General features: G+C 36.3%; 1 protein-coding gene and 1 long non-coding RNA gene across 2 annotated transcripts in view; both read right to left on the reverse strand.

Annotated features, from left to right (window-relative positions):
* LOC125058793 (unextended protein-like) overlaps positions 1-25,586 on the reverse strand; it is a 43,161-nt gene that overhangs the window by 4,024 nt on the left and 13,551 nt on the right. The window contains exons 2-12 of the mRNA XM_047662946.1: positions 17,866-18,253; positions 16,882-17,430; positions 15,354-15,470; positions 14,066-14,237; positions 11,647-11,838; positions 10,739-10,882; positions 9,560-9,697; positions 3,460-3,602; positions 2,647-2,773; positions 1,165-1,294; positions 77-173 (exon numbers count right to left, since the gene is read on the reverse strand). Coding sequence (XP_047518902.1) covers positions 77-173; positions 1,165-1,294; positions 2,647-2,773; positions 3,460-3,602; positions 9,560-9,697; positions 10,739-10,882; positions 11,647-11,838; positions 14,066-14,237; positions 15,354-15,470; positions 16,882-17,430; positions 17,866-18,253 — 2,197 coding nt within the window. The remainder of the gene's footprint in view (positions 1-76; positions 174-1,164; positions 1,295-2,646; positions 2,774-3,459; positions 3,603-9,559; positions 9,698-10,738; positions 10,883-11,646; positions 11,839-14,065; positions 14,238-15,353; positions 15,471-16,881; positions 17,431-17,865; positions 18,254-25,586) is intronic.
* LOC125058795 lies at positions 5,986-6,552 on the reverse strand. The gene is made up of 2 exons (XR_007118513.1): positions 6,361-6,552; positions 5,986-6,273 (listed from the first exon to the last, which is right to left on the reverse strand). It is a non-coding gene; the product is annotated as an uncharacterized LOC125058795 (long non-coding RNA).

Genomic DNA, 25,586 nt, shown 5'->3' on the forward strand with positions numbered 1-25,586 from the left:
TGGACACTCATTGCCAAAGGGGTCGCTAGTGCGTTGCCGGCCTTTTAAGATAATAAAATTACTTTTCGTGAAGTACCTTATCAACTTCTGGTTCGATTTGTTCATTAGTTCCACCTTTGTTGAGGACCCCCTTCTCCATCAGGGTTGCTCGTTTAGCTGCCAAGTACATGGTTCTAGAAAGAATTATTGGCTTATTATAGAAAGCAATTGATAACTTTTTGACGTGACAACGTCTTATAATTCGATGGAGCAGGCTGCACGCACGAAAAAACATGACTCATGCGGCGTTACCTCGCTTTGAGGCGTTCCATTTAAGGCCTGAAGTGCAAGCGAGAGCGCGGAACGAGCGACAGAGAGGCACAATATAAAGTATATATCGTATTATATTGTAATCGATCAATTCAATTGTGATTTCCATTTACCTCCTTCTCTATATTCATACAAAATATCTATCAAACAAATAACATTCAAATTTTCTTTTGAAAAATGCAACCATCAGAATTTTCTTATGACGTTGTCACGTTCAACTATCGTCAGTAAACCGACTTTACAGACAGCCGATTTAAATTCTGTCAAAAATTTATAAAAACACGTGGCATTTAATTTACAAGTCATTTCAATAATTTTTTTTGCATAAAATATAATTTTAATTTTTTTAAATTTTAATTTTAAAAATAGAATTTTTAATTCACCCTTCTCACTCTCTCTCAATCGCTCTCTCCCTTTCGACAAATACGCTGCACATCTTCGTGACGTTCCGTAAAAATTTTACCCTCATGCGCCTAAAGAAGTTTTACTTCAAAAAAACTATTAAAAATAACCTTTGCGCATCAATAGATGGCGTTGTAGCATTAACACAAAAATCTTATCTCAAGTGACAATCCCGTCTCGCGCTGTCAAATGTCAAACTTCATACATAACATTTTGACAGCTCTCGCTACTAGTCCTCATCAATGTTAAATAATGTTTGACTTTAAATGACAAATCAGTGGCACTACAACCTTTTTAGGTCTGAGCCTCAAGATTTCTGTATATGTTTCATGATCATTTGTCAATCTAGGCGATCAGCCTTCCGTGCCTGACACACTACGACCTCAGGGATGAGAGTCGCACGCTGAAGCCTAGGCCAACACAACAACAACGCCATGTACAATTTTTTTTTACCTCTTAATAGTTAAGTAGTACAACTCGGCGATGGCCTTAACGGAGTAATCTGGTACGAATGTGTGACGCAGCATGGAGTCCATGTTCAGGTTTTGAAGAGAGCCGAGTGTAGAGGGGGCTGGAGACTCAGCTAAAAAATTAAAAAAGGTTAATGTAAAAAAATTAAAAATAAATTAGAAAAATGTAAAAAAATTAAAAAGCATAGACCAGTGTAAAAATTTAAAAGTATCGGAAAGTGTAAAAAAATTAAAAGAATAGAAAAGTGTAAAAATTAAAAAGAATCTGAAAGTGTAAAAAAATTAAAAGAATAGAAAAGTGTAAAAATTTAAAAGTATCGGAAAGCGTAAAAAAATTAAAAAGAATAGAAAAGTTTAAAAATTCAACAATAGAAAACTGTATAAAATTTAACAAGAATCGAAAAGTTTAAAAAATTAAATAGAATCGGAGTGTAAAAAGTTTAAAAAGAATAGAAAAGTGTAAAAAATTAAAAAGAATCAGGAAGTGTAATAATATATTATAATTTTGGTTTGACAAGCTATTTAAAGTTCTTAATACCATTCATTCATTTAATAAAAATGGCGCCACAGGTATAGTCCTTTTCACGAAAGAAGTCCCCCAGACGCGGCGCTGCAATCGCATGACGTAATGTTGCCATTTATGAGTAAAAAATTTACCTATTTTATTTACATTTAGCAGATGTAATTTATCAAGTAATATTATTTTCTGCATACTTCGAAGAAACAATATTTCTGTTATGTAAAAAGTATATACATATTTATTTACTTATATTAGCGGTGTTCTACCTACTTACAGGGAAAAGTTGAGAAAATAGGGTAAAGAAAAGCAATACAATTTTTTATTCAGAGTTTTATTGCATAATTTTTGGGTTACAATTTTTTTCGAAGTACACACCGCTGTTATACCTTCGTTTGTAATTCTTGTTATAGTTATTTCTGACACACCTGCAATTAAATTATGAACAACTAAAAATAATAATAACTTTAAGTTTATAATGCTTATGTAATATATGTTTTAATTTCAGTTACCTAGTTTCATCACGTTATGTATTTGTTCAATTTTGTCGCAAAAACGAATTTATATCATAAAAGTCCCATCAATACAGCAAAAAAATATTAAATGGCAACTCTAAAAAGTACCTGTTATGGCGGCAATTCTCTTCCGAACATTGTTTAGTTGTATTAAAACACCTTGATTCTTATGTTTCGCTTCACAGAACTCTTTCACCTTTAATATAATTTCTCGAGCCGAACTTTTTACAACTTTTGGCATTGTAATCAATATTTAAAATGCACTAAGCTAGTTAAAAATTCACAAAAATCTACCACAACAAACGAACTTGATAACATCGACGAATGACAACATTGCCGACCTGTCAAATTTAGTTCCAAAAATATCCGCGGGACTTCTTTCATGAAAAGCACTATACGTCATACTTGAACCTTATAACCATAAATAACTAACCAAGTCCAACATTCTGCGTAAGCGCCTGTACCCCGAAGTAGGTGAAGGGACCAGCTTCGAAGACCAAGTTCTCACGACCCACTGTCACCTCTACGCGACCTTCCAGGATCAGCACGAAGTAATCGGACTGGAAACAATTTCATAGTAAATACAGTATTTTGGATATTGGTAGGTAATAAATACTCATACAGGATACCTAAAAAACTACTGAACCGATTTCGCTGTTACTACACTGCCCCTTTTTAAATTCATATATTGCTCTTTTTATACATCCCCCTTGTTTAATGCCCCCATATTCTCTATTGCTGATGTCTACACGGCCCCGTTTTTAATTCATATATTGCTCTTTTTATATATATATCTCCCCCTTTTTTAATGTCCCCATAATACTACATTGCTAATTTCTACACGGCCCCTTTGTTAATTCATATATGGCTCTTTTTTCCATATAGCTCCTCCATTTTTAATGCCCCCATATACTATATTGCAAATTTCTACACGGCCCCTTTTTTAATTCATATATTGGTCTTTTTTATATAGCCCCTCCTTTTTGAATGTCCCCACGTTCTACACTGCTAATTTCTACACTGCCCCTTTTTTAATTCATATATTGCTCTTTTTATATAACCCCCTTTATTAATGCCCCCATATTCTACACTGCCCCATTTTTAATTCATATATTGCTCTTTTTTCCATATATCTCGCCCTTTAGTACATGTCCAAATTGCCTATACTGTCCCTTTTCCTCCATTCTCTGTACTCTTTATTCCATATTCCCACCAACAAACAAAAGCACATATAAAAAAGTCTTACCGGTTTTCCTTCCTGATAAACAAATCTCTTCGGATCATTCTTTTCTTCATCCCCACGTAACTTGATGTGCTGTATGACATCCTGCTTCAACAATCTCCTCAGAACAGTCTCCGATATCATATCACAACGGAATGGGTCCACACCTATTTTAATTGTGAATATTAATCTATATTCAAACTCAAAATAACTTTATTCATATTGGTAAATAAGTAAATAGTAAGTATGACCGTCAACACAAGATATGTTAAATGGATTCTAAGTTTCTTTTATTGACATAACTTTTAAAATTTACAACTATTTAACATAATTTTAAATTTAACCGACGTTTCGCGTGCTTTACAGCGTGCGTGGTCACGGTGACTGAAGACAAAAGGTGTTAAATGTCAAAAAGTATCACAGCTGTAGAAAAAGTTGTATTATCTGTATTTATTTCCCCGGAGTTGGTATCGACTAAAAGATGGTGGGTTTTGGCAGAAATGGCTCACGGTGTCCTCTATTTTCTCGGGTTGTCAATGTAAATCACATATTAAACAACCCGAACAAAGTCAAATTAAAAATATTTTTTTTTTCATTAAACTGTTTTTATTAAGATGCTTTAAATAATTAAAAACATTGTAAACCATTTCACGAGATTGCCCTGGTAATGTTTAGACGGAATATATTTCATAAGACATTTTCTTCAAAGTATTCTAACCTCCAACCAAATAAGTACACAATCACAGACAAAATAATAATGAGAAAAAAGATCAACATAAAAAGTAGCAAAAGCAAAACAATAACTGTCTCTTTTATACTCATAAGCTTGACCGAGCGCGAGAGAGACGGACAGTCTTTTCATGATGCATATTCAGTGTGACATCACGCCTCGCGCTTATTCACAGACACTACACAAGCACAAAGTGTAAATGTGTTGAAGCCGCCACCTTTAGATAACATACCAATAACGAAGTGTTTCCAACAAAGCATATATGTACATATACCTACGACTTCCCGACCAAGCTACTGAAGCCATCGGGCCAGTCCAGTCGTCAGACTGATTCCTCCATTTAAGGAGTAACTTCACCATTCTTCTAGAACCTTTAGGGGTCTGGGCATTCATATACAAAAAACCCAAGATGCACAGTCTCGAATAAAAGTAACGCTCGAAAGTGTCCCGAAACACTATTTCTGTCTCTTTCTATAAGTTACAAGCATATATTATTGCAAAATCAACCTTGCCCGAATTGTTTAAAGTTGTTATTATAACGCAGTGTACTTAGGGCCGGTTTTTTGATCCGTAGTTAACTCAACTATTGGTAAAAAATCGTTACTATTAGTTAAATATCAGCAAAATGCGTTTTTTGATCTGTGGTAAGAGCATCCAATGGTAAAATATCTAACCATTAGTCAAAAAAGTTAACTACTCAGTATCGGAGGGTTAAAAAGATGGCCGCTGGTAATTTATATAGTAACAGCTGTTTGTCACAGAAATCAAACTATGATAAATACGTTTATTACTATCTAATGATGAATTTAAACATATTGAGATACTTTAATTAATGAGACGATGAAGAAGACGATAATATTATATGAGAATGTGTTAATGAGTGACCAAAAATATTTAGGCAATGTCATCCGCCATTAGAAACCTGGGATGATGTAGATTTTTGTCACTGTTACCCCCTATTGAAGGGAACGGTGCTCTGGTTTGTTACTGAAATTGGGAATGATCTTAAACTGCCAATGAACAAGAGTATATATAGACAGCAGCTCATAACAACCTATTTTGCTTCATTACTAACTACAGAACTGCAGCAGTATATAATTAAGTATATTACTAATTCATTATGTGTTTTATTGCCTATAATATTAACTTATAATTATTATAATTAAATAAAATACAAGAACAAGAGTATATATAGACAGCAGCTCATACAAACCTATTTTGCTTCATTACTAGCTACAGAACCGCAGCAGTATATAATTAAGTATATTACTAATTCATTATGTGTTTTATTGCCTATAATATTAACTTATAATTATTATAAGTACATACAAGTATGTACTTATACTAAAAACTACAGCTACACATTAGTTAGGGACCTATGATATTCTTTAGGGCTTTTATTACATTTGTGAGTTAGCATCTACCTACTTTATTACAAGAATGTATAAATAAAACATTTGACTTGATTAATAAACTGTTTAATTAAAACTTAAATACAAACCATTTTTATTAAAAAAACATTACAAAATTTACATGAAACCCTAAAGTAGCAATTAAATATTTTCTAATTGTTTCTTCTTGCATTTCACCTCAATTTGATGGAACTCTTTTTGCTGCTACATATATTTATTGTGCCTTTCTTCCATCTGCTGCATCACTTTTTGGTGCACCTCCTCTTTATGCAGTATGGATTTTTGGGGGGGCCTCTCATTGGTGCAGCGAATGTTTTTGATGCTCTTCCTTAGCATAATTGAACAAATCATCCTCTCTTATTTGTCTTTGTTTAAAAAACTCAATTTTTTTTATCCGTGTGGATCATAATCCGCTTCCTTGTTTCCAAAGGGTTAAAAGATTTTTTCCTTTTGTTGTAGGACACAGCTATACAAGAATAAATATAAAAATGTGCCTACACCTTCATTAAATGTATATTAAATTTAACACTTCGGTGTCTAGACCCATCTGAGTTGAAAACGTCACAGAGATTTCCAAGCTGCATCTTTTTGTAGATTGCTGCAGTGATCAGTTGTTTGCACGTTACGACTGTGTAATCCTTGAGAAGCATCACCAGTTTGGCAGTTTCTTTTTTGGCGAAGTTAGCAGTATGGTCCCTTTAACAAAACATAAAATGTATTACTTTCTATTACGAAACACAAGATAAACCGGAATAAATAACACGAAAATATGTTTATACTTACTTATTTGACCGTTGGCTGTTTGCGGACATCGTTATTTATATATTTAAGTATCGTAAAAAGTGTAAACCGTATTAAAACACAGAAAAACAACTTTATTTATATCGTGTTATTTAGATTAATTTGACACTTCAAACTCTTCAAAGCGCAAATAACGAATGAAGATGGCAAAAATGGATTTCATTCACTCAATATGTCTAGTAGGGTGGGTCACTCTAGTTAGGAAAAAAATAAAAGTTGATGAATCAAATTCTAATAGTAATATTATGTTGTAGTGTACTATAAACAGTAGTTTTAGCTAAAAAACTGATAATGAAACATACATCTTCAGCCCGCGCATGAGCTTCAAAATTATTAGTTTTTGAGAAAAACATGTATTGCCAAATGGGATAGTTCTTTACTAGAAATTACTTAAAATACTATTGAAACATTACAAATATTTAGTGAAAGACATATATATTAACGTTTAAAACAAAAAACTTAAAGAAATAAACATATAAAGGTTATAAAAAATTATTTATTTTTGTACAAAATTCCCGCCTACTATCGAATTTCGCCATAACTTTCCTTGAAGCGAGTTTTGCATGAATCATGCCCTCCCTTGTTTTTTTTATCACATGCCGACATTGCAGCTTCTGTCAATATCTTTACACTTCGTTCAACCGCTAGTGTATGGCAAGGTAGCCTAATAAACATCCTTTCGTCACCTTTTTCTCTATTATCTGAAAAAGTTCATCATTTGTTTGATTTCTTAGAATAGGTGGATCAAAGTTGGTTTCTAGCCAGTTTATTCGATCAATGTAACATTTAGCATCAAAATTAAGCTAAGGCACTTCAAAAGTGCGTGGTAGTTTTCCCGTTGTCGATGAACTACTTTTAGAATAATTCTTCTAGCTGCAAGTTCTCTTACACGCTTTTCTGCATCTGTTAACATCGCTAATAGTAGATATTCAGGGTGGGCAAAATATGCGTTTCGTTGTATAATAGGATCCATGACTGCTTTTAATGCACTTCATTAAAATCGCGAACATTCAATCAATATCCAGAGGTGCCGTGATCCGTCTTTGTATGATGAGTGTGTCTTTATTTGGAACCACACGGGGGCATATAGTTTTATAATGTATTGAGCCAAAATTAGAAATAAATAAAGTTGATGGCGTTGGTGTAGAAATTTAAAGCCGCAAGATCCTTTTCACATCTATCCAGCAACTTACCAATAGGACCATTGTACGTAGATGGTCCAGAAGTTTTACCATCCATATAATGAAACAAATGCCTCAAGGGCAGTTCATTTAAATGCAGCAAGCAAATTATCCATTGCAAAGGTCTCTGAAGTCTTTTTTTCAAATAGCCTTATGACACTACTAAATTTACCTGTATTTGTCACTGTTCCATCGCATCCAATAGCCAGCCAGGTCAACAGTATTTTTGGCAAAAAGAAAAGCGTTTATTCATTATTATACCTCAATGGCCTTTGAGCTGAATGACTGTTGTATGTGAGGCTACAGGGATTGATGCCTTTTGCTATACTGCTTCAACTTTCTGAGTTACAATTTCTGCAATTTCGGAAAACGCAGGCTCTTTTTTACTGCTATTTTTAATTTTCTGTAGTCTACATTTCATGACATCCTGGTATATTGATAACACGATTTATTTTATATCTTCTACAGTTCCAAATATATAGAGGGCACTTGTAAGACTTGTCTATAATTTGACATGACAGAAAAATTTAATTTTCAAGTCTCAAACCAAAAATTCATAATTTACAATTTCGAAACATTTCACTAGAAACTAGCCACATTGATACATTAATTCTCTGAATGTACTTACCTCAAAAAAATCCTCTTTTCATAAACAACACAGTTTATTTAAGAAAAGTAATGTGTATTTCAATGGATACTAATTAAAACATTAAACTATACCCAACGTCAAACGTGTAACTTAAGGTGTAAAAGTACCCACTTTAGCTATTTTTTTCAAAACTTCAAGGGCGTTGCGCGGGCTGTTCCACTCAAAATAATTAAATAATATTTTAAAGGGTTCATAACAATACCTAACTTCAACATATTTTCGCTATTAGAAATCGATTACTTAAAAAAAAAATTTTTGACCCACCCTAATGTCTAGTGTTGTCATACAAAATAAATGTTCCCCACAAAAAAGAACCACATTTTTTGGGATGTCATTGCTCATTGCACTGGCAACAAATTGACAAATTGTTAAGTTTAACTATAGTTAAAAAAGGCATTGAAAAACGCATTTACGATTTTACCAATGGTTATTCATTTAACTATAGTTAATGTAACAAATGGTAAAACCATTTTTTACTACGGATCAAAAAACTGGCCCTTAAAGCAATAAAATTTTACGACCGACCGTGGTCGGTAGGACAAGGTATTGAGTGGAGTCGAACATGACTTTTTTTTTTCATTATACATTACTAATTAGTATTTTAAGAGTTTGTTAAATTGTGTTTTAAACACATAAATATACTTTTATTTGTGCATAAATATGTTTTTGGGTAGCCTAATTGTTTATTCAAATATTTTGTTCAAAACGATAATGATGAATGGTATTTATTTTGCAAAAATCAAATCACTTTTAAAGCACTTTTAAAGTAGATAAATTTATTTATAAAAAAGAAACACAAATAAAAAAAATTGACTCCACTTATTAGAACAGGGTCATTTTTATAATGCGACTAAAGTAAAAAGAAGACTGTAATGCGTTGTTCTAACACTGAACAAGCAGCCATTGAAGTTGGCCGTATATAGTTTGTGCGTTGAATGAAGTTTTTAGAAAAATAAATAAAAATTACACATTGCTTGTTATAATCAGTCATAAAAACAACAAAAACTAATCAATAAAGTTTTTTAATTACCGAAAATACGATATCCCATCCTTTTTTAGCCTTCTTGAAGTTATATTTTTACAATTTCTCACAGAACACTTTGGCATTTTTGACAACTGCTCCCAGACGCGAGCGACGCGAGACTATTTGAAATGAGCGCACAATTTAGAATGTTGCGCTCATTTTTTGAGGACGTTTTTTAGACGTTGATTGTGCATCTTGGGTTTTTTGTATATCAATGGGTCTGGGCCTCAGATTTCGGTGTTTCTGAATAGGCAAGTAGGTGATCAGCCTTCTGGACCTGGGACTAAAGCTGGTTTCCTCACGTGTGATAATGAGGATAATACTTACTTGTACTAAGGAATTGGAAGGTGGCCAAGATCAGCTGAGGTGAGACATGGACTCTCTGGTGTTGATGTCCAGCAAACGCAGCTATATCATGCAGCTTGTTCAGGGGTCTCAGCAAGCGCTTTTTCGTTCTGTTGTCAGCTGAAAAAAATATTATATTTAAATTCAGTCTTCGCAGTAAGGGAATTCCAGTCTATCTGCTTAGCTCCTTCTCTATCTTCCTTTAAACCCCTACTCTGTCCACATCCCTTAGATTATTTAGAAATTATTTGTGGTTGTGGAAGAGATCCACTCTAAAGTGCCGCCCATTGCCCCTTTTTTTAAAACAGAGGGAAAATGGGCAGGAGGCTCACCTGAAGTGATTCCGTCTATGGACATTTACAACCAGAAGGCTAAGGGGCCGTTCAAGTGTAACGCAAGCAGATTTACTGCAATTTATTATCGCAAGTGCGTTGCCGGCCTTTTAAGAATTGATACTTATAGAACAGGGGGCAAACGGACAGGAAGCTAATTTGAAGTTATGTGATATACCGCTCATAGATACTAACATTGCCAGAAGGCTCGCAAGTGCGGTGCCGGCCTTTTAAGTATTGGTACTTATAGAACGGGGGGCAAGCGGACAGGAGGCATATCTGATGTTAAGTGATCGCCCATGGACACTCAATGCCAGAGGGGTCGCGAGTGCGTTGCCGGCCTTTTAAGTATTGGTACTTATAGAACAGAGGGCAAACGGGCTAATTCATAAATGATGTCATGTTATACCACCGCTAATGGATACTCAATGCCAGAGGGATCACGAGTGCGTTGCCGGCCTTTTAAGTATTGGTACTAATAGAACAGGGGGCAAACGGAGAGGAGGCTCACCTAATGTTATGTGATACCGCTCATGGATACTCACATTACCAGAGGGGTCGCGAGTGCGTTGCCGGCCTTTAAAGTATAGTTACTTATAAAGCAGAGGGCAAACGGGAAGGAGGCTCACCCGATGTTAAGTGATCGCCCATGGACACTCAATGCCAGAAGGCTCGCAAGTGCGTTGCCGGCTTTTTAAGAATTGGTACGCTCTTTGAAGGACCCTAAGTCGAATTGGTTCGGAAATACTTCAGTGGTCAGCTGGTTCCACATAGTGGTGGAATTTCGTATCCTCGACGTCTGATGATAAAATGCCCAATTAAAACTTACAGATGACATCACTTTCATCCACTATCTCCGCCTGTATCATCTCTTCTATCACATCCTCCAGTGTAAGGAGACCCACGGTCTCATACACCGGATCACCATCACCTTCCTCAATACGCTGGACGAATGCCATATGACCTTTGTGACCTGAAAATCATTTTCAAATTATATGGTACGCTCTCTTACTGTAGGAGAGAAGAGACGTAATGTGACGCAATATGACGCAATAAAAAAATAAAAAATGTGCGTGTACTAATGTACACACGTTAGAAGTGAAACCACTTTATGACCTTATTTTTCGAAAAATGATCTACTATATGCAACTTTACAGAAATTGGTTAAATAAAGTTAAATTAGATAAAGTTTAACAAAAGGCTTTTATTATCATAGACATGAATACAAATACAATTATTTCATTTTAACTTATTACTGTACTACTATGTAGTACTAAGATTGTTACAGAATTTCATTAATTGTAATAGAATTATTAATATCATTGTTATAGTTATTATATATTCTTGTTACTGATGGCTTCGAATCTCTTCGGATCAACCGTGGTAGGGACGAGAAAAAGATGGCGCGTAACCGAAAAACGTGACGATTTGCTACAAAATTTCTCCCATACGTCGATAAAAAATTCATTCTAACGCCGATAAAGAAGTTTAACTTCAAAAAGCAACATGGCGCGTAACCAAAAAACGTGACGATTTGCTACAAAATTTCTCCCATACGTCGATAAAGAACTTTCATTCCAACGCCGATAAAGAAGTTTGACTTCAAAAAGCAACATGGCGCGTAACGGAAAAATGTTACACTAAATTTTTTTCCAACCCCGATAAAGAAGTTTCACTTCAAAAAAATCTTTAGTCTATGGTTCTCTCTACCTGCGAGAAAATCTGCTCAAACCTTACCTTCTTTAAACTGCTTCAGCATGACATCCAGCGTGACGTCTTCGAATACGAAATTGCAAGGATTCTGGTAGTACTGGCAGAGGGTTCGCAATGGTGTGTTATCATCAGGATCCACGAAGGCCAGATCCTTGATGAAGAGCACCGTGACTATGTTACCTCGTTGACCCTCGTACACCGGGATACGGGAATAGCCTGGAAAAATTATTTAAAGTCAAGTCAAAAATCATTTATTCTAAATGTAACACAATGTACACTTATGAACGTCAAAAAAGAAATATACATTAAATGCTTTTAATTTTACATTTACTGCCAGTTCTCAAATCAAGTAGAACGGAAGAGAAGAACTGGCAATAAACTCTCCGCCACTTTCTTTAATCGCCAAGTTTTTGTTTTACACGTTTGTAAGGAGCTGCAACAATTACACCATGTTCCACACGACATCTTAATTAATAAAATAAACATTAGAGATAGAAGATATGAAGAACTGGACAGAAGCCACAATCCCACCTCATGTGAAGTAAATTGCGGCCTATCGGTACACGCTTGTCCAGGTGATGCATATTTAGCTGCTGCTTAGAACCCATGTTTAACCCTGGGAAGATTAGAGGGAGTTCCATTCTTTTGCTGTTTTTACAAGACCGGATACAGCCTGACAAGACTAAGACACCCATTTGGACAGTTGTGCGTAAAGTCCTGGTTAATGAAACCAGCCCAGCTCCTTCCAGAAGCTCAGAAGAAGCGACCTTACTGCTCCGAGGATTTCTGTTTGTTGGGAAGCACGCATTCCAGAACTACATGTGTGGACTTGCACTTATTAAAGAACTAGTTATAAGCAAATTATGATTTTTTTAATAGGACCCCTAATATACCACGTGATCAGGCAGATGTGACCGAGAAGCTAGACAACAGCTATAAACTCAAACTCAAAATATCTTTATTTATATAGGTAAACAAGTACACTTATGAATCGTCAAAAAGAAGTTAAATTATTTGTAAATTTACATTTACTACCAGTTCGCAAGTCAAGGGCGTAGAGCGGGTAAGAAGAACTGGCAAGAAACTTTCTGCCAGTCTTTTTAATCGCCAAGTTTTGAGTCATACAAATTGTTTGAACTGGAGCAAATTAATCCCAAGGATTAGGATCATCAAGTATTCGTCAAATTTATAAAAAGCTTTATTCATTAATTTTCGTTTAACGAGGGCTTTGAATTTATTTAGTAATAATTCTCAAATTTCGCTTGGGAGTTTGTTGTAAAAACGAATACAATTTCCATATAAAGAGTGGGTATACTCTCCTTTCCTTCAAAAGGGACTTCAATTTGAGCTATAGGCCAGTCATTATAGACATTCGAAATCGAAAATTTGATAATAATTCCAAAAGTTTTCAAACTTCGGTCAAGTGAATGGTACATTGGGACGACAATAAATCTCATTTTGCAACCTTGTCCGCAGTCCGGAACATTGTTAAAATTGCAATTAAATTAATTTTTGCTGTATGGTCGTGAAAAAAATTCCAAAAGTTCTGCAAACTTGGGGAAGTTTTCGATATAATATTTCATATCACGTATAAAATTTGCAACCAACCTAAGTGTACGGAACATTTTTTGTTATTTATTTTATTTTCGATATATCTGTCAAATTTGCAGAACTTTTGGAACGTTTTCCTTCAGTTTAATAAAGAAAAACATTAATTTTTAATAACAAAAAATGTTCCGTACACTTAGGTTGGTTGCAAATTTTATACGTGATATGAAATATTATATCGAAAACTTCCCCAAGTTTGCAGAACTTTTGGAATTTTTTTCATGACCAAAACTTATTTTTAACAATGTTCCGGACCGCAGAGCAGGTTGCAAAATTTTATAGTTTGTTTTAATACCACTCCCGACCTTACATCAAAATTTGAAAACTTTTGGAATTATTATGAATTAATTGTCTTGACTGACTGGTCTACTAGGCCTAGTGAGCTTGGCGTCTCCCACCGGGCGAATACTCCCGAAGTATCCTCAAGATACTCATGAATTTAAGAGAGTTTATATATAAAAGACAATTTCAAAAAGATAGAAGGGAAAAGGAAATCTCAAAACGCCTTGATTGTTTACCCCCTACGGGTTGGGTCACCCCAAATTTCTCTTTGATCAGGGATTAAAGTTAACCCTTAATCTTCACCAATGACCAAGGGCTGATCAGTTCATCCAAAACGTAGGATCGAGAACAGTCCAACCACTCACCACTGACTGGCCCGAAGATCCCAGTCGTGATGGTGACCAGTTCCTACAAAGGAAGGATCCTCGACAAGTGTTACCACTGGCCAAAAGATTCCAATCGATCGAGTTATATATACTCAGCTGGAAATACTTCGATACCGCGTTTTAATTTATGACGTCATCAGTGATTAAAGCCTTATACAAAAGCTTACCTGACTTGACAATCTCTGTCATGGTCTCAAAGTCCAGTACGGAATTGATTGGCAGCATAAAACAGTCTTTCAGTTTGGTCATGACATCCTTCACGGTTTTCTTACGAAGATCAAGAGCACCAGAGATGATATTCACTTCCTCCTTGTCCAAATCGTTCACGTGATTTGTCACCTGAAATATAGGTTCCACTATACAATGTCTAAACATTCATGATTTTAAAAACCCGCCAAAACGCGTGAAACAAGATGGCGTCGTACCTATGACGTCGTAAGTAAACACGTAAACAAACGTCATAATTTTAATGTCAATTGTCATAATATTTCGATGTTCAGTCTCCGACGAAATTAAACTCCATAGTATTAGGATAAGACAGACGAAGACATTGTTTACAAGCATGTTACGTGTTCTATTCGACTTATCTGTGACAGTTTTGTGTCACGTGATGGAAGCTAAATCAATATTCTTAGAAACAGAACAGCTTCTGTTGAAACTTGGACTGTTTCCTATATATACCTGATTAATTCATTCTCTATTATTCTTTTATTTGAGAGCAGTGTTGGACTACTGGCTTTAGCCTGCGACTCTCATCGCTGAGTTCGTAGTAGAGTTGGCTGTGCACCAATGGACTTTCTATGTGCGCATTTAACATTCGCTCGTACAAAAGAAAACATCGTGATGATACCGGCTTGTCTTAGAGCCAAGAAGTCGAACAAGTCAGGCCTAAGAAGCTGATCACCTACTTGCCTATTTCATTGACAAATGATCATGAAACAGATACAGAAATAGGCCCAGACCTAAAAAGGTACAACCTTTTTAGGTCACTCGCCACTGATTTACCAACCACACCGTCTAAATAAATCAGGTACTATCTACTTAAAGCCTTGTGATGGTGAGCAGCCCAAGTGTTCTCCAAGAACTCGGTTTAAAAAATAAAATATGTTTATTATGGAATGTGGAATGGTATCACTTATATCACGTCATAAAATTTGTCTCGGTAGACATCCCTGCTCATCGACAAAGAAGACAGAGTGTGTAGGAAAGAAAAAGCCGGCGTAAAAAACTCTCGGTCACTCTTTTTAATCGCCTAGTTTTTTTACACAAAGTTTGTAAGGAGCTGCAACCATTACACCATGTTCCACATGACATCTTAAGTAATTAATAATAATAAATAAAAAACAAAGATTTGTCCTCTATCAGCAGGAGGCATGGTGAAATAGGAGCACGCACTTACATTCTCGTGGGAACAATACGCAAATTAGTGGTCATTGAATAAATTTTTTACAATACCTTAACAAGTTCCTTTAGTCTTTCCCTGTTGTAGTGTGTACCAATTTCCTCTCCCAAGAAGTAATCTAGCAATTTGCTAGTCGGCCATGCGAGAGGGGCACATATGCCCATTACAATCTGAAAATATCACATATGGAACAACCGGAGACAGAGTAATTCTGAGAGAACCACGGGTCCCTTTTATAGAACAGTGGGCAAACGGGCAGGAGGCTCACCTGATGTTAAGTGATGACGGCAAGAACGTCGCCAGCCTTACCGTCAGAAGTGGAATTGGTTCAGAAAAACTTCAGTGGATAGCTGATTCCACATAGTGGTGGCGTCTCAGTTATGGAAGTGCAGACGTGGAGTGGATGGAATTTTATATATCTCGACAACCGATGATTAAACTCAGCAGGTATTAATGCTCTCTGATAATTTTAGCGTAATACTCTATCAGGGATTACATTCTGAGACCTGGTCATGTGCTCAAACCCTGGCTTATAGTGAAAACATCCATAGAATACAGTATGCTTCAAGTATTACGTCACGCAGTTTGGAGATTATTGAAACCCCCCCCCCCCGTGTAACGCGCTGTAACGTTTTTCTGTACCCAAGTATAGTAAATCGTTTTGTGACCACCCAGTGACTCTTTCTACTTAAAAGTTACCATTATGTGGTGTAAAGTACTCGAAAGTCGAAAATAATATAAACAATAACGCATAATTCAATCCCCACCCCGCATGTTACAAAAGGACCCCCCCCTCCAAAATTCGTTACGTAATACTTGAACGCTCCCTAAGTCAGACTGATGGCTAAAACCATTCCTTGTCTTCTTAAGGTTGCCTATCTTATATAGATCTTCTTATATACATGATCAACTTAAGACATAATCTTTCTTCAAAGATCAACTACTTGCTTCCACATATGCAGAAAGTTATACATCTCTGAGCAGAACAGCATATAGATACCACACAGCTGTTTCATCAGAGCAGTGTTGGCCTGGGGGCTTTACGACTGTGCGTCAATCATTCCATGTACGCATATAAGTCGCTTAGGTAAAGGAAATCTTGAGGAAATACTTACCTTTAATGTGAGACGGGCCTGATCACCTACTTGCCTATTATGAAAATCAGATAGATCAGATACCTGAGGCCAAGAAGACCTAGAATTTGTTGTGCCTCTGGCGCAAAGTCTTACTCTAGTACAAAAAGGTATTGAATTTTGAGATACAGGAATAAACTCAAACTCAAAATATCTTTATTCAAGTGGGTAACCAAGTACACTTTTGAGTCGTCAAGTTAAATTAATCGTAATTTTACATTTACTACCAGTTCGCAAGTCAAGGGCGTAGAGCGGGTAAGAAGAACTGACAAGAAACTTTCCGCCATTCTTTTTATTCGCCAAGTATTGTCATACAAATTGTTTGAACTGGAGCAATTCAATCCCAAGGATTAGGATCATTTAAGTAGTCCTCAAATTTATAAAAAGCTTTGTAAAACTTTACTAAACGTTGTTGTTGTGAATCTAATATAACCAAGTTTTATCCTACCTTCATAATCCATATACTTTTAGCACCAACAAACAGCCCATGTCTTGCACAAATCGCCTGCGGGGTAATCTCAGCAATGAACACAATCGCGAGGGTAGACCCAATAACAGCAACCAATCCAGAGGTGAGATCATCCAAAATCACCGTAAATGTACTGTTCACGGCGACGTTACTCAACAAAATGGTACATAGAAGGTAATTTCCATGCGCACGCACAGGCATAATCGCTCTCGCGTACTTCCTCTCCTTCTCTGTACCCGTATTAGCAATGATACGGAGTTCCGTACGGTCCAAGGCCATCAGACCGAGGTTGAGACCAGAGAAGAGAGACGCCAGTACCAGTAGGATAACTATGAGGACTAGGGAAGCCCATAATGGAAGCAGCTTGTTGTGGATACCCAGAATCTTCCAGGGTTCCTTGCCCTGGTGAATGAAATCTGGTGTCTCATATGTCGCATTGTTCGTAGCGCAGATGTAAAAGGTAAGGTCGTGTTCCGGTTCTGGTACTTTCAATTTGAAGATTGCCGAATCACCTTCCAGCTTTGAGGCCTGTGGAATTTATTACAGGTATAAATAAAAAAATACCAATGTCAATCTCAAAACTCTTGTTAACATAGTTTCGTTGTTTCCCCTATGGGGATATATATTCTGATTAACTGTGACAATGACTTAGCAGCAATATGACAAAAATTGATTACTCTATTCTATCTGAATTGTAATATTCCAAAGATCTGATAAAATCAAACACTATCAACTTCAAAAAATTTTACGATTCTTTCGAACTTCGAAGATTAAAATTCCAAATAACTTTCGAATATCCCCCCTTAACTGCCCCAAGTGGGGCGTGGGGGACACTCTAATTGGGGATTCTTAATCATAAATCCTTAGTACGAAGAATACAATAAAAATAATTATTTTCTGACCTGACATAGACCTTTGATACATCTTACCACTGCAAAAAATTTAGAATTGAATCTTATTTACCTTATAATAAGAACCATATTGGAAATGGCAGCTGGTTCCATACTCCTGTGGGTGGCTGGTGAACACGATGGTCGTACCCTCTGTAAAACCTTCACCAAACAGCCTCAATACAAATTCCTTTTCACTCAACACGCTTGGTATAACACCATCAATAATTTTCGGTTCCTTCTCAGATTCATCGACTCGAAGGCCTAGTAGTTTTATAACTGCTTCTGTTTGGTCTGACCTCTCTTCTTCATCTGGCACAGTGGCGTTGGCTTGACGTTTCTCTCTTTTTTCTTCATTATTTAAATCAATTGTGTCTTCGAGATCAGGGTTATTGAGATCATTAATATATTTGGCATCTGTTTCTTTTAAGTCTTCTGGTGCGATTTCATTCTCTTGCGACCTATGAACAGATTTTAATGATTAGGGAGCGTTCATTATTGACCCCCCCCCCCCCATGCAACGCGCCGTAACGTTTTTCTGTACCCAATAGTAAAACGTTTCTTTACCACCCAGTGACTCTTTATACCTAAAAATTACCATTATGTGGTGTTAAGTACTGGCAAATCGAAAATAATATTAACAATAACGCGTAATTCAATCCCCGCCCCGCATCGTAACGCTTTACAAAAGGAAAAACCAAAATTCGTTACGTAATACTTGAACGCTCCCTTAGCCAATCAATAGACCAGTCATTATAGACATTCGAAATCGAAAATTTGATAATAATTCCAAAAGTTTTCAAACTTCGGTCAAGTGAATGGTACATTGGGACGACAATAAATCTCATTTTGCAACCTTGTCCGCAGTCCGGAACATTGTTAAAATTGCAATTAAATTAATTTTTGCTGTATGGTCGTGAAAAAAATTCCAAAAGTTCTGCAAACTTGGGGAAGTTTTCGATATAATATTTCATATCACGTATAAAATTTGCAACCAACCTAAGTGTACGGAACATTTTTTGTTATTTATTTTATTTTCGATATATCTGTCAAATTTGCAGAACTTTTGGAACGTTTTCCTTCAGTTTAATAAAGAAAAACATTAATTTTTAATAACAAAAAATGTTCCGTACACTTAGGTTGGTTGCAAATTTTATACGTGATATGAAATATTATATCGAAAACTTCCCCAAGTTTGCAGAACTTTTGGAATTTTTTTCACGACCAAAACTTATTTTTAACAATGTTCCGGACCGCAGAGCAGGTTGCAAAATTTTATAGTTTGTTTTAATACCACTCCCGACCTAACATCAAAATTTGAAAACTTTTGGAATTATAATGAATTAATTGTCTTGACTGACTGGACTACAAACAAATTCTTCTAGATAGTTTTAAACTGGGTATAATATTAAACATTTCATAAGGTTTTATTGTTACATGGGGCAAACGGGCTCACCTGATGTTAAGTGATACAACATATGGACACTCTCAATGCCAGATGACCCAAGTCGAATTGGTTGGCTGGTGGTGCCATCACCAGCCTATAAAAATTATAAAAGAAATTGGTATTTGTACCACTATGTGAAACCATCTGTCCAATAAAGTATTTCCGAACCAATTCGACTTAGGGTCCTTTCAAGTATTACGTAAACAGATTTACTGCAATTTATCCCCCCCCCCATCCTTCCAAAAGGTCAAGGTTGTCAGCAATGTTCTCAAAAATTTTGTAGGAATCATCGAAAATGCATTTCGTTTTCAAGCATAGACAATGTGTGGGTATGTGTAAAAAAGTAATAATTTACTGTTGACGTAATCACCAAATATGTAAATCATAGACCCCCCTCCCCCCTATAGTGCTTACGTAATACTTGACACCTTGGGGTCCTTCAAGAAAAGAGAGTACCAGATCCTAAAAGGCCGACTACGCACTGGCTAGCAAGCCCTCTTGCAATTTAAGTGTCTATCACTTAGCTTATTACGATGTGATACATATTTTTTGCTGATTTTTTTTTCTGCTTTAAGTGCCAACAAATTTCTACAATTTTATTCTATTTTATTGTGTGCTTGTATTATCTTGTATATGTTTTAATTGTATTTTTTAAATTTCTGTTTTTTTTTTGTAAAACTTATGTTTACGTTAATTGTCACACATTTTAGATGTAAGATTTTGTAAAATAATTAGTACTGTGTGTGATGTAGTAAGCTTAATAACTAAAAAAAAAAAGCCGCGGCAAATACAGGATTGTAGCGCCTACATTATCATTGATAGCACCGAACGGACTCGTAATTACTTGACCCACTTTATGAGTACACATATGCAATATATCTAGTCTATCTACACACTTCAATAAATAGGTCAAAGTTACTCAGTAGACACATCATCGATTGACATTTGAATATTACTAATAGGCATTTAATTATTTACAAAAATACATTACTGTACCAAGTTAATACGATAATGTCGAAATTAAATAGATATTGATATATTATAGATAGATTAAATAGAGACGACTCATCGGTCTAGTGGTTAGTACCCCTGACTGCGAATCCATGGGTCCCGAGTTCGATCCCCGGCTGAGACGAACATCGATGTGATGAGCATTTGTTAATACACGGAACAAACGCAGGCTGCAATTTCCCCGTACTAGACTATCTAAAGTTAGTAATTCTTTTTTGGGGAAAGGGATACTCTTCTTTAATAAAATCCCAGAGGATCACTTAAAAAAAAAACGAAAATTAATCAATAAAGCGTTTTATAAATTTGAGGAATACTTAAATGATCCTAATCCTTGGGATTGATTTGCTCCAGTTCAAACAATTTGTATGACAATACTTGGCGATTAAAAAGAGTGGCGGAAAGTTTCTTGCCAGTTCTTCTTACCCGCTCTACGCCCTTGACTTGCGAACTGGTAGTAAATGTAAATTTACGATTAATTTAACTTGACGATTCAAAAGTGTACTTGGTTACCCACTTGAATAAAGATATTTTGAGTTTGAGTTTGAAGGGTTTCAATGATAGTAGTAGCCGATTCTCAGACTTACTGAATATGCATAAAAAATTTCATAAGAATCGGTCGAGCCGTTTCGGAGGAGTATAGGAACGAACATTGTGACGTATTATTGCTTTACGAATTTGTTCCATATTTTGGTGTGTCAGTGTTGGTCATTAAATATAAAAATATATATATTCAAATAGCATTTTAACGCTAGTATTATAACTTAATACTTAATAATAATAATTTCTTGCAAGAAATATGGTACGAAAATGTGTAAGGCCAGCCGTACACGGACTGCTTCAAGCAGTTATGACCGACTGCTTGAAGCCGCGACCGCGCGGTGAACTATAGCCATTCATTCGCTGCCGTACACACGACTGCTCGAGCAGTCGCGACCGCTTCAAGCCGTCAACTACATGATGAAATTCCATCGTGCTGTCGACCGCTCGCGAGCAGTGGCGAGGCATACACTGACTGCTCGAGCCGTCGGCGGCTCTAGAGCAGTCGACAGCTCTACGACCTCCCCCTCCCTTCTCTTCTGGCCTCGCGGCGTCTAGTGTCTCTCTGTCTGAATCCATGACTAGACTGCGGTAGAAATTCAACTGCTCGAGCGGTTGGTAGAGACTGCTCGAGCAGTCAACAACCGACTGCTCAAGCAGTCAACGCCAACCGCTCGAGCGGTCCGTGTACGTCGGTCAGCCGCTAACTGCTCGAGCAGTCCGTGTACGCCCGCTCTAAGGTGGTACAATCGTAAGTTCGCATTTCTGCCACACACAATGGCGCGCAAATTTGTCTTAAGGAATTTTCCATAAAGTCAATTCTTATATTATTTGTATCCTACATATCATATGACACTTTATTAAATTTATATCAACTACAGTGTCTCACGCAAATAATCATTTATTGACACATTTTTCCAATACACCAAGTCGCTTTTTAAACACTAGTCGGAAGATCTTGTAATTCTTTTGTTAAATTATTGTAAACCTTAATTGCCATACAAAAGGTGTTTCAGATTGATCCAGATTGATTTTTGGCACAACCTTCTTGTATTTTATGTCTTTACGTTTAGGCTTCGTTTTATTCAATATTGAAATCGGGGAACACGATGAACCATAGACACGCGACGTCAATTCATTTAATACGATGAGGTCATGACTCCAAACACGCTAGCCGTTACCGATTTACGATATCTAATCGGTGAGCAGCAATCCCTGTGGTCGTAGGTTCGAGACTCGGCTGCGCACCAATGGACTTTCTTTCTATGTGCGCATTTAACATTCGCTCGAACGGTGAAGGAAAACATCGAGAGGAAACCGACATGTCTTAGACCCAAGTCGACGGCGTGTGTCAGGCACAGGAGGATGATCACCTACTTGCCTATTAGATTGAAAAATGATCATGAAACAGATTCAGAAATCTGAGGCCCAGACCTAAAGAGGTTGTAGCACCACTGTTTTTTATTTATTATTTCATTGGTACCAGCCTTTTTTTGGATACATTGTCTCACCACTGAGACAAGAATAGTCTAATCTAACTAAGCTAATGTCAGACACAGAAGTCTGCCTACTGTGTCGCCACATGTGTGTACTTGCCTAGAAAAAGAGCCCAAAATCTGAGGCCCAGAGGAAACCCCAAAAATCCATGAAAATCGATTCATTAATTGAGATACTATTTTGAGTGGTTAGTTGTATTTGAAGTAAGTGTCTCTAAATTATCCTCAAATGAAATCATCTGCGCCGGCGCACATAAACGCCGTCTGGCCGCTGTTGGCGCTTTGTCAAATGACGTCACAATTATTTTAAGAGACATTGCGAAAATATCATGACGTCAATATTGTCACATTTCACATTCACAATTTCGCGAATAAAAATTCGTTATTAATTGTGATGGAAAATGTCTCGGTGGATATTTTCAGCAACTCCATGGAGATCTTTCATTTTAATTTTAACGCTGTGAAACTGTCTGCTCCTCAGCTTTGTTACAGCGGGTGGGGGCTGCTCTTCCTCAGCACCTCCGATTTTTTATATACACTCTAGGGGTAAGGCAGACAAGACCACGTGGGTGTTCCGATTCGGTTTTGGGTACTTTTGGAACGAAGTTCCTTATCGCGCTTTGTGAAAGGGGGCTTGACGGAAAAAATTCTTACGAAAAGTTGTCACGACACTTTTTTGCTATTTGCTATTCTAATATACCGGTTCTCGTCCGATCACCGAAGTTAAGCAACGTCGGGCGAGGTCAGTACTTGGATGGGTGACCGCCTGGGAACACCTCGTGATGTTGCCTTTTTTTTTTCGTCGTAAGATTGGTGTCGAGAAAATCTATCATACTGATAAGATACCAATTAACATATAGATTAATCGAAAGGAATTTCGTTCCATCCGGGTGTCCCTTGACACCACTGAAGTTTTTTTGTTATTTTTTTGGCAAAAATGGTCATGCGCCATCATAACAACACTAGTTATGGTGCGGAGAACTCATGACCAAGTCATAAAAATCAGCCTCAAAATCGCTGGTGCCGCGATACGGAATATTTACCAAACATTTTTTTTATCTCTCATTATATTTTTTTGTTTGATTATTGTTATTATGTGTGTGTTTTCAACCAGTTCCCTGCCACACTTTACTTTCTCAAATTCTTATCCTGTAACTTTGATTTAATAGTTCAGTTATAATAATAATAAATCCCGTTTTAGTTTCAATCACGAAAAAATCAAATTATAATACACAGCTTAGATTATTTTACATTTTTGAAGTGAAACTTCTTTAGGCGCATGAGGGTAAAATATTTACGGAACGTCACGAAGATGTGCAACGTTTTTGTCGAAGAAAAGAGAGTGAGAAGGGCGAATTACCTTATAGAAATTATATTTTCAAAAAATAAAATTTCGTAAATAGAATGTATGTAATAGTATTTTATATTTTATGCAAAATAATTTATTGAAATCTCAAATGACGAATTGTAAATTAAAATGCCACGTGTTTTTAGTATCGAAGAAAAAAAAAATTTGTAATAATTTTCGACACTTAAATTCATTAAATTCCTAACAAATCTTAAATATTTATTTTTCTGATAACTGGTGTGGCATTACCTATGAGAAAATTTCGACTTGACGTCGACTTTTGGGACATCCTGTATATATAGTAAATTTACATTTACTAGTTGTTCGCAAGTCAAGGGTGTAGAGCGGGCAAGAAGTACTGGCAAGAAACTATCCGCCACTCTTTTTAATCGCCAAGTTTTGAGTCATACAAATAGTGAGAACTGGAGCAAATCAATCCCAAGGATTAGGATCATTTAAATAATCGTCAAATTAATAATACGACAAATCATACGACCGACTATTAGAACTGAAAGAATATTAAAGTAAAATTAACTATGATAATATTAGGAGCGTTCAAGTATTACGTAACGAAATTAAGGGATGGGGGGGGGGGGGTTTGTAAAACGTTACGATGCGGGGCGGGGATTGAATTACTCGTTAGTGTTAATATTATTTTAGACTTTCCAGTACTTTACACCAAATAATGGTGACACTTTTACGTATAAAGACTTTGGTGGTCACGAAACGTTTTACTATTGCGTACAAAAAAAAGTTACGACGCGTTACACGGGGTGGGGGGGGGGGGTTGGTTGTCAATAATCTCCAAAATAAAGTATATTATTATTATAAAACAAAAATATGTTGAAGATAAAGAAAAAAATCTACGGTCATAAGCATACAATATGTTCATTGGAATTAACCAAACACAAATTAAGATCAATTAAACGTTAATTGGGCGTTATCACATTGTGTTACAACAGCCACGATCATGACGCATGCGTCGCAACTCCAAATTTTTACGACCACGTCATACCAAGTAAATTCAAACCAATTAGACATATATATGTCACCGTAAAATTGTAAAAACCGTTAGATTGTAATCTATCTCGCGAGATTGTAAACTGTCGAAAGATTGTGAACCTCAACGAACTGCTTACAAATTAACGTATTATTATTCGGTAGTTATATGAAATTGTTGGGAAGTAAAATTAATCTGTAATTAATCAAAGAAGTTTGAATAATAACTAAGTTAGTGTAGTACAATCTACCGAATAATAATACGTTAAATTGTAAGCAGTACGCTGAGGTTCACAATCTTTCGACAGTTTATAATCGCGCGAGATAGATTACAATCTAACGGTGTTTACAATTTTACGTTAACATATATATATCTCCAGTGATTACCAGATACTCGGAAGCGTCTGAAACTGAAGGTACAGAGGACATCACGCATTACCAAGGCCCAAGCAACCATCGCCCACTGACGTATGCTGTGGTCTCTGGCTGAATGACCAGCGCTGTGAAACAGTCTGCTCCTCAGCATAATGCTGAGCCAGGGCATATTACAACCACAGACACACATTACACACTTGAAACGAACCGAAAGGGAAAAGGGTTTTTTTTTTCTTTGATTATTGTTATTATGTGTGTGTTTTTGTAAGTAATAAATGTCAATGTCGGCTCATTTGTCTAGTGGTTAGTACCCCTGACTGCGAATCCATGGGTCCCGGGTTCGATCCCCGGCTGAGACAAACATCGATGTGATGAGCATTTGGTGTTGTGCTTAGGTCTTGGGTGTTTAAATATGTATTTATATGTCTATCTATCTATAATATGTATGTATATCCGTTGCCTAGTACCCATAACACAAGCTTCACCAGCTTAGCATGGGACTAGGTCAATTGGTGTGAATTGTCCAATCATAAAAAAATATAAAAAAATGTCTAAGTATATCCGAATTCGACTAAGAGTCC

Source organism: Pieris napi, chromosome 18 (assembly GCF_905475465.1).
Source record: "Pieris napi chromosome 18, ilPieNapi1.2, whole genome shotgun sequence".
Lineage (NCBI taxonomy): Eukaryota > Metazoa > Arthropoda > Insecta > Lepidoptera > Pieridae > Pieris > Pieris napi.